At 53.8% G+C, this 10,006-nt stretch overlaps 1 protein-coding gene across 3 annotated transcripts in view; it reads left to right on the plus strand.

Annotated features, from left to right (window-relative positions):
• The window catches only part of TRABD2B (TraB domain containing 2B), a 217,803-nt gene extending 208,274 nt beyond the window's left edge, over positions 1-9,529 (plus strand). Inside the window, exons 7-8 of one of the 3 annotated variants that reach the window (XR_010730455.1) lie at positions 3,991-4,841; positions 7,049-9,529. Coding sequence is in view for 2 of the 3 variants with exons in the window: in XM_066269259.1 (XP_066125356.1) it covers positions 3,991-4,213 (223 nt within the window). In the remaining variant the exon portion in view is untranslated. Of the gene's footprint in view, positions 1-3,990 lie in introns of all 3 variants that reach the window. The other 2 variants (XM_066269259.1, XM_066269258.1) reach the window with 2 other exon arrangements.
• Positions 9,530-10,006: the final 477 nt, after the last annotated feature.

Raw genomic sequence — 10,006 nt, forward strand, 5'->3', positions numbered from 1 at the left:
ATGCTGGGAACTCCACTCCCCTAGACAGCAGGGCCCCCCATCCCCCAGGCCCTGCTGTCCCTGGCTCCATCTCCCCTGTGTCTCCTCGGAGCCCGCTTAGAGGCCCCCCGGGCACGGCCCAGCAGCCATTTGCCTCGGCAAGCAAGCCACAGCCCCCAGACTCCCAGAACCCAGCCCTGGATGAGCCACAGCCCTGAGACTCCCAGAACCCAGCCCTAGATGAGCCGCAGCTCCGAGACCCCCAGAACCCAGCCCTGGATGAGCCACAGCCCCGAGACTCCCAGAACCCAGCCCTGGATGAGCCACAGCCCCGAGACTCCCAGGACCCAGCCCTGGATGGCTCTTGGAGACTCTCTCGCGCCAAGATTGGCCCCTGCTCCAGGAAGCCCTCCGGAGGGGTCTCAGGAGACAGGAACTGACACTGTCTCAAGGGCCAGCCTGCTTTTCTGTGCTTTATAGTTTGGGCTTCTGCCTAAGATCTCACTTCAGGCTTCTACTGCTGGAAAACATTTTAAATCCATAGGTTGCTTCTGCTCCATCATGTACACATGGGGAAACTGAGGCCAAGAGGACAAGACTTGCCCAAAGTCACACAGCAAGCAGGAACATAGGGCAAGCTAAAACGGGGCTTCTTCCTTCCCCTCGGGAGGAAGGGTTCTTCCCCACTCAGGAGGCCCTGTCGGCTCAGAGCAGCCTGGGCCCCTCGGTGCCAGCCGTCTGCGGAGCCTGGGAACACTCAGAGTATTTGGTTTGGCTTCGAGGCCACTTTGCCATGAGACACTTTTCCCAGCATGGGTGGGGGGGGCATGGGGGAATCTGGATGGGGGTCTAAGCTTTGTGAGCAGAAGAGGTGGGACCTTTGGAGGGGCTTTCTGTCCCTGCCTGCCACCTCCCCCCATTTCCCTGGGACTCCTTCCAAGCAATAAACCCCACTCAGGCTCCAAGCATTGGGGCGGAGGGGGGGGGAGTACCTCTGGTTTTCAAAGTGTAAAAAACAAATGCCTTTAGGCGTCTTGTGAGATATAGTTTTCATAGCTCCTGCTTGGTCTTCTTTCTGATGGCCTGAGGGGCTGGCTGCGGCCAGTTTAGGCCGCCTGCTCCGGGCGCCCCAAGCAGCACTCAGGCGGAAAACACAGGGCAGCAGCTGGGAGGAACTTCCATGGACTTTTGTGTGCAGGGATAGGGGTCTTTTTATTAGAAAAGGAAGGGAGGGAAGGGGCTGAGGTAGTGACCCCGCTGGGCATGGGTTTTCAAGGTCTCAGCAGGAAGCAGCACACCTCACCCTCCCACCCCCAAACCTCCACCGCCCACCCGCCAAGCCCCCCATCATGCACTTGCTCATCCAAGCAGCGAGGTCAGCACCCAGGCCCAGTCAAGCTGCAGAGACGGACTACCCGGGGCATATCTGTGTCTTAACTTCCTTCGGGCTCAGTGTCCTGGTCTTGGAAATGAGAGTAATAACAGATGGCACACACCTAGCATCAAGCACCACGTCTGCCAGCCCGTAGAAAGGGCTCTGTAATGGAGGATGTTATTAGTGGGGAAGACACATGCAAACCTACTAGTAACGATGATAAAAACATCTAGCACCGTGTAGTACCGTGTGCCTGGCATCAATCAAAGTACTTGACAGAAACCCATTCAAACCTCATGTGCCCAAATGGGTGCCCCTGACGTAATGTGATCAGTGAGAATCGTAGAAGGATTTGTGGGAACCTGAACTCTCCCAGCTGGCATTGGGAGATGTAGGACAAAGAGGCCTCTAGGGGAGGAGACACTGAGTCAGCATTCAAAGGTCAGTAGGTAACTGACCACAGGACATTAGATGTGACCAGAGAAGGTTGCTGTGTACTAAGAGAGCCAGGAAAAGTGAGGTCAGCTGGCACCAGACAGACCATGACAGCTTTCCAGTGGCCTGAACCATGGGATGGAGGGCGTAACAAGCCAGATTTTGTGGGTTATAAGGGCCATCCAAAGCCACCAGGTCTGCCTCCTCCCCTTCCATTCCAAACTCACGTTCTACTCAAGAATATGTTCCCTCTGTCCCCTGTGCATGACAAGAGTTTGCTCCCTCCTCTCCTGATTGGTCCTCTGAGAATCTCTGAAGACAGCAGAGCACAGACCCCAGGTTAAGAACCTCATGCAAGGACTCAGTGGGTGCTAGTGGTCAAGCGTGGCCAGTGGCAGAGCAGAGCGGGAAGGACCAGTCAGGGAATGAGCACTTTGCTTTGACCAAGTGTCTGGACCTCAGTCCCAAAGGAGAGGTCCCAGCCCATGTGGAGACAGGGCTGTGCCTGGTGACCCCAGGCTGCTCTGCCCACCTACCCCTGGACAGAGGCTGGACCAGGCTGTGTAAAAGGCACCCAGCCACGTGGTTGTGCTGGGCTGTGGCAGAGAAGACAGGCCTTATCCAGGTGATTAGGGCTAATTGCTGGGCCCTTGTACCCAGCACATGGAACTCCCAGAAGACCCAAGGAGTGAGCAGCCTGTCTGGGAAGGAGGGCAAGCCCTAGAAAACCAAACAGTGTCTCATATGGAGGCAGCTTCCCACAGTACAGACATCAGAGAGAGGTGAACTTCCTCCCTACCCAGCAAAAGCAGCAAACACCTACGGTGTGCCCCCTGCCCTGTGTGCTGGAGCAAGTTACTTAACCCCTTTATGCCCCGGTTTCTTCATAAGTAAAATGGGGATAATAGTTGTACCTGCCTCATGGTGTGGTCATGAGGAGTAGAGGTCACTGCATGTTCAGTTGTCCGCACGAGCCGCTCGGCCCTTCTCTGTAAGCCCTCCATCCCGCTGGGGGCACCCTCCGTCATGTGCAAGCTAGCCTTGCTGCCTTCACGGAGACACTCACCTCTTCAGGGCCCCACACTGGACCAGGGCCCCCGGGCTGACCCGTCTATCCTTGCTCCTCTGGTGTCGCTGGGGCCTGTTGGCTCCTCTGTCTGTATGTCTATCTGCCACCCTCTGCCTGAGGCTCCACAGGGTGAGTTTGCCCAGAGCTTCTACAGCCCCGCCCTTTCCTTAATCCCAGTCTTCTCCCCCTGGGGCCTTTGTTAAGTCTCTGTCAGTGTCCCCCTCCCTTCCCAGTCCCTGTCCCTCTCTTCATAATTTCTTGCCTCTCTTGCGGGGCCTGAGCTGGTGATGTGGTCGCACGTGCCTGCTGCCCGCCCTCCACTTCCTGCTGCCGCAGCGCTGGCCTTGGCCTGCCTGCTCCTCTGCTCTCAGTCTCCTCCCCTTTCTGTCTCGCTCTGTCTCTCTGTCTCTTTCTTCCTTCTTCTCTTTCACTCATGCTGTCTTGAGCCAAGATCCATAACCATTCATTACCTCCAGAACTGGATTCTCTTTTTATAAGTTCGTGAAGGGCTGTACCTTTGGAGAAAACTCCCTGTGGCTACTCTGACCCCAGGCTTCCTGCCCCGTAGCGGGGTTGCCTCGACTTTATTTGTGACCTGGTCACCACGTAGCCTCTCTAAGTCTCAGTTTTCTCGTCTGGGGAATGGGGTAAAGGTTTGTTTACAGGACCAGAGATCCTCTCAGTAAACGATAGCTGGGATAATGAGATGGGAGAAGGGCTATTTGTGTGTTTTGTTTCCTGTTTATCTCAGAGAGGGGAGCAGAGGGCAGTAGGAGGGCTTGGGCATTTGTGCACATAGGTGTGGAGGCTGATGGCACCGCTGTGACCCCAAAAGGCTCCCTCCATAACACTTTAATTCTTTCTTCCTGGGACCAGGTTCTTTTGAGTGGCCCCACTTGAGCCCTGTGCCCCCAGTGCCTCGCCTGGCCCCCCTCCCGGGAGCCTGGCATAGCAGGGGGTGTACCGCTCAGCCGGCCTGCTGTGTGACTCTGGGCTGCTCACTTTCCCTGTCTTGAGCCCTTTCTTTTCTTTTCCGTTTTATAAGAAGAAAAAAAAAACAATAAATCTAACAAAGTCAGACCCGAACCCTAAGCCACAGTCTCTCAGAGGTCCACGTGTTCTCTCCTTCCAGCACCACGGCCTCGCCACCCCCGCTGCCCCTGCAGCCCACGCACAGCTCCGGGACCGCCGGGCCCCCCTTCCAGCTCTCCGACCAGCTCCAGCAGCGGGAGGAGCTGGGGTCCGCCAGCAGCACAGCACCTGCCTGCCCACAGCCAGCCCGGGGCCTCCTGTATGCCGCCGTTGCTGCCAGCATTGCAGCGCCCTTCCTGCTGCACACCCTCCGGCCCTCCTGACCTCGCCTGCTCCGTGTGGAGAAGCCAGAGGAACCAGAGGAGGGTCTGTGACCACACCCCACTGCCCCTGCCGCCACCTCCAGAGGTGCCCGACACCTCATGGGCAGTCCAGACGGGATCCGTTAGAACACTAGAGCTTTATTGTACCCGAGTTACATCTTCTTTTTTGTAGAAGGATCTTAATTTCCCATAGTGCTATGGGGTTCTTTTGTAAAATATGTGTCCATATTAAAAAAGAAAAAATGTATTTATTCCACTGATAAAACTATTTTTATGTGGCCTATGTTGATAACCCCTTAATTAACCCCACCGCCAACCCAGGAGGTGAAACCCAGGTTGTCAGGACATCTGTGACCTCATGCAGACCGTGGCTTTGAACCGGCTTGTCCCTGGATCAGTGGCAGCCTCCAGTGCCTGGGTTTGGCTTCTCCCACCATGGGGACCTCAGAGGGAGGGGCAGGCAGACAGGCTTAGCTTTTGTGAAGCTGGATTTGGGAGCCAGAGATGTGAACGCTGACGGTCCTTCCCTTCCCTGGATGCATCCTAGGGCTGGGAAGATACTTTCGGAAAGAGAATGCTGCTATTTTGTAAACCCTGGGTGTCTATGAACGGGCCTCCAGAGTTCTTGGTAAGTGTTTTGACCGAAGCACTGGGGTGGAAGAGGGATGTTGGTGCTGAGGGAAGTGGTTTCCCAGCCTCATGTGACTGATGGTTAAACTGAGATGCGAAGAGAGGAAGGTGGTTGCCCAAGGTCACACAGTAAATGAGAGACCCAGGATATGAGTCCAGACCTGTTCTGATAGCGTTAATCCAGCTTGGGTTTCAGGAGATGTTACTAAAGTCATGGCCAAATAGAATGAGCTGGGCTGAAGGACAGGTGTGGGCACAGAAGGACGATTTTAGGAACAGGGGCTCTAGGAGTCACATGGTAATAATAATTGGAATGAGAGCCACCATTTGTCCAAAACCTGCCGTGTGGCCGGCATTTTGCACACCCACTTTAATCACTGATCCTCACACCAGTTCTATGAGGTGTAATTATCCCCATTTCACACATGAGGAAACTGAACCACCTTAAGAGGAAAGGGGACTTGCTCAAGGTCACCCAGCCAGGACACGGCCCCAGATCAATGTGACTCAAAAGCTATACTTATCTTAGATCCTATCCTGCCACGTTCTGTCTGCACAGGGAAGTTCCAAGGGAGGCAGGTCTCACCCCAAGGGGCCAGCACGAGCTTCTGACCCCTGCCAGAGCTGTGTGGCCACAGTTCCTCATGTTGGTCACTCTTGCCAAAGAGCTCTTTGTGTGTGCCCCATGTCCCATGCCCCAACTTGTCTCATCTTGAAGCTAATGAGAGGCTTTTCTGCCAAATCAGAGGCTGGGGAGTGGGGGAGGGCTGTGAGGAGCTTGAGGCAGCAGGCAGGCAGCCATAGATGGGGGCAGCCGGACCATTATGATTCAGAAAGACTGACCTACCATAGTTCCTCTGCCCCCAAGTTGGTGGTCGAGATGACAGAGGACTCAGTTCGGCTGCCTTCCAGCCTTGAACTCTCATTGGGCTGATGGCTTGTCAGTTATAGGATCTTGGAACCCAAGAACGGAAAGAAGCCTCCATATGACAGATAATAATTACTGTAAGAGTAATAATAAAGCCCGGAGAGGAGGCCGAGGGTATTTCCCCGAAGCCGCACAGCTGGATGTCTGCTGACCCCAGACCGGAGCTCTCGGCAACACTGCACCTGAGTTTCCCTGGCAGGTCTGGTAGAGACTGATCAACCCCAGCACCATGGTACTCAGCCGGGCAGCCCTCTCCCTTCTGAGGTAGTAGAGTTCAGGACAGCTCATTGGATAGTCAGAGGTCCCACTGGCATATTGGCAGGCTGCTAGATTCTTTTCAGCTCAGCCCCAGATGAATGTGTTTGAGCTTGAGACCTGGCTTCAGCCCCCTGAGCTCTACTTCGGAGGGTCCAGCCAGCCCCATGGGCACCATGCTGTAAACTGAACTTGACCTCAGCCAGGCTTTATCCTTGGCAGAAATGTGACTTCCTATTTCTGAGCGGGAAGGGGCTTAGCTGACTTAGAAAGCAGGCTCAGAAAGCCTGGGGGACATCAAACACATCGTGCAGCGCACTGTTTGGATGAGATAAGTGTAAAGGAATTAGAAACATACAGGCCAGATTTCCCTCTGTTCAGGGCAGAGTGTGGCATGCGATGTATTGAGATGGAACTTGAGGTTAATTAAAGATGAAGCATTTGGGTAAACAGTCCAGGCACCTGACTGCGTGCCCAGATCTGTGCCAGGCACGGGGCCAAAGAGGTAAATTAACGCAGCGTGTGATTATCAAATACACGCAGTGCCAGTCTCCGTGTCGGGCCTGAATCTAGCCACCTTTCCTGACCTAGAGAAACTCAGCCTCGAGATGGACAAGGGGTGTGTGGTCCTAGGTTCCCAGAAGGAACTTAGAGGTTATCCTGTCCAGTTCCCTGACCGAGCAGATTCAGCCCAGTCTTCACCAGAGCCCGCCTCTGGTCATACTGGGGGGATTCCAAAGTCTCCCTCCAGTAAGCACTCAAGCGTGTAGAGAAAGATGCACGGGCTAACTGATTAGGTGAACACGTGCCAGCGGGACAGCCAGACTGTGCGGGTCAGACATCTGCCGCTGCTTCCATCCCAGAGGACCTGAGGCACGGCGACAGAAATCTGAATGGCTGGAACACGTGAACCTGTCATCCTGGGCCAGAGAGCCTCCATTCCATCTGCAGCCACTCACACACTTGGAAATGATCTATCCACCACTGCTGATGTTTTTTTTTTTGTTTTTTTTTTTTCCCAGCATGTTCATGTGCTTAGCTTCATCAGATGCCCCTGCTGTTCTGAGAGCCTCATGTACACTTCTTCAGACTTTCGCATTGGACCTTGAGGCAGGCAGAGAAGACGGATGGACTGAGACCCACTAGGTTAAGTGACCTGCCTAAGGTTCGGCAGCAGGTTAGGGGTGGCCCTAGCTCCTCTGTCTCTCAGGAGACCTGCCTGAATGGCTAAGGAGCTTTCTAGGGCTGGTCAGCATAGTCACGTCTCCTAGTCTTCTTCTGTCTAGGCTGCTCGGACACACCAGGTGAAGGGAGAACCGTGAAGTTGTGTGAGTCAAGCCAGAAGGAGCTGCGGAGGGCCACTGAGGGTCCCTTCCATCTCTGAGATTCAGAGATCTGGAGTCTAGGAAGCGTGGAAACTTGGACTGACCGGCAAGTTTGCATTTGCCCTGAAAGGCCATTGGCGAATTTTGCTCATGCTTGAATTCTCTGTCGTCTGCTTTCTGGCCTCAGCCAGACTTGGGAAAACCTAGAGGCTCAGGACCCTTGTCCCACCTGCCCCATCTCTAGTCTGGTGCCATTGCCACGCAAATCCCAAGGAAAGGTCTTCCACTGAAAGGAAAGCTTCTGAAAAACACCACGAAGGACAGGAGAAGTCCCTCCTGGGAACTGCAGCTTTGGTGATATCCTAAGTGGCAGAACCAGAAGAGGAGCTGGCGGCGGTGTTTCCCTGGCTAGGGGATAAGACCGAAGTCCTCAGCCTGGCACTCTAGACTCTCCATGGTTGGGCCTTGCTGACCTTCCAGCCATACCTCTCATCTTTCCCACTCTGTGCCTGACCAGACGGAACCATATTTGCCACTTTTAGAGTAGAGAAGATGTATCACACATGCTCTTTTCTAAGCCTGGAAACTCCCTTCTCTTAACCCTAACTGCTCATGTTTTGAAGATCAACTCAGATGGCATTTCCTCCAGGAAGCCCCCATGATTCCTTTGTGTTTTCTTAGCATCTATCATTACACCGATTGAGACTGTCTAGTTGCACGTCTGCTCTCCTATAGGACTGGGAGCTCCTCGCTGGCAAGAGTCATATAAACTCATCTTTGTATTTTCAGCTGACACGAAGGTGACACTCAATCGCTGTGTAGAGTGGGAAGAAGAGAGAAAAGATTGAAGGAAAGATAGAGGAGAGGCAGACATTAGCTTCGTTCGTGGAATAGATTCTACAAAGCCAAAGTTGTCTGAGGACAGACAGGTGCCCCTACAGGTGGTGAGTTTCCTGTCAGGAGAGGTGTGTGAGCAGGGACGTAGGCTCTGGCTGGAGACATGACAGAGAGTTGAAGTCCTGGCAAGGGACTGGGGTAGATGACATCGAGAGTTCTTCCTGGCTCTGTAATGCTCAGGTTCTTTGAACATTGTTATTTTTCCAAAAATTCATCCTAAGCAGCCAAAAAAAAAAAAAAAAGAAAAAAAGAAATCCCCTGGTTGGCTGTCTAAACCAATATGGTTCAGGAACCAGTCCAGCCTCACACCATAATTCTTCAACAGCCCAGCGGCCTGACGTTGAATGGGCAGGCTTGCCAGCGGCCCTGGGGCAGGGGGACTTCTGGGCTGTGGGGGTGGGCTGGACTGGCACCCAGCTCATTGCCTCCCTGCCCCCAACCCGGGGGGAGGGAATGAGGGGTCATGAGAGCCGATTGAGCCTTACCTGGCCCCGTCCCGGGAGCATCAGCACCCCCTCAGCCTCCCCCACCTTTTCTCTGGCTGTGGCTTTTCCTTTCTAGAGATACTCTGAGAGTCCTTCACTTTGCTGGGTGACCTTGGGCAAGCTCCTGCCCCACTCTAAGCCTCCATTTCCTCATCCATCAAATGGAGACCTTGTTTCCTCCCTGGGGTGTTCTGCAGGGATGGACAAATGCCATGTGCAATCGTGGGGCTCCATGAAGGTGAGGGCCACCCTTCCCCAGAACCAGTGCTCAGCTTTCCTCCAAGAACTCACAGGCCACCCTGGCATTGGGAGACTGTGGCGGTCAGGAGAGGTGACAGAGTAGCACGCTTCAAAGCCCCCTTCCACCGCACAGCCCACCAGGGAGAAAGTGGGCTTTGAAGGAGGCCTGAGTCTAAGAAGTTTCCTTGGGGGACTTTCAGACATCTTGGACCCCCTAGCTGGGATAGCAGAGCCTAACTGCTGGCCAAGGGAGGTTCTAGCCCAGAACAGATGAAGCCAGGGCCCCTGTCCCATTTTGGGGCCTCAAAGGGATTGCAGAAGTTTCCCACCTGACTCTCACTGTATGACACATGCTTCGTATCTTAATGTATAATATATTTGAAAGTATTCATGATGCTGTTCTTTCAATCACCTCTTCCCCTCACCTCTGTGAATTATCATGAAGAGTTCTTTAAGAATATAATAGAAGACAAAGAAAGATGCTATTAATGTTATTTTGCCAAAAATATTTTTGTAGCATAATATATTAATAAAAGACATCATGAGTTCAACAGTACGGCGTCTCTGTGTGCTGATGGCTTCCTCCTCCTGCCAGAGAATATTTGGGGAAATTGCCTTTGTTGGGAGGGCCAAGACCTGAGGCAGTGGCGTGGAGGAACTGGGATGGGCCCATTTTCTGTGCAAAAACTCGGGCAGGTTCTGGAAGGGTGGTTTGGGCAGGGGTCCAGTGGCTCCAGAGGCCTCATGCCAACTGGGGTCCAGGTAACCCTCTCCAGCCAGAATGAGCTGCCCACAGCCCTAGGTAGGAGTGAACCCCCTGAGACGCATACCTCATTCTGGGGCTCCCCCTCAGGGCCTCCCTTTCTCTCAAGCCTTTATTCTCCAAAACCAGCTGATTCTTTATTCATCCTTCCTCCTGTCTCCCTCTCCATTGCTCCAGCCCAGCTCAGATGTCCTCACCTTCCTCAGACCCACTGCCACCTGCAGCGATGTCCCCTCTGGTCCAGTCTCCCCTCTGTGGCCAAAGTGAGCT

The sequence above is a fragment of the Saccopteryx bilineata genome, chromosome 3, assembly GCF_036850765.1.
Source record: "Saccopteryx bilineata isolate mSacBil1 chromosome 3, mSacBil1_pri_phased_curated, whole genome shotgun sequence".
In the NCBI taxonomy this organism is placed as follows: Eukaryota; Metazoa; Chordata; class Mammalia; order Chiroptera; family Emballonuridae; genus Saccopteryx; species Saccopteryx bilineata.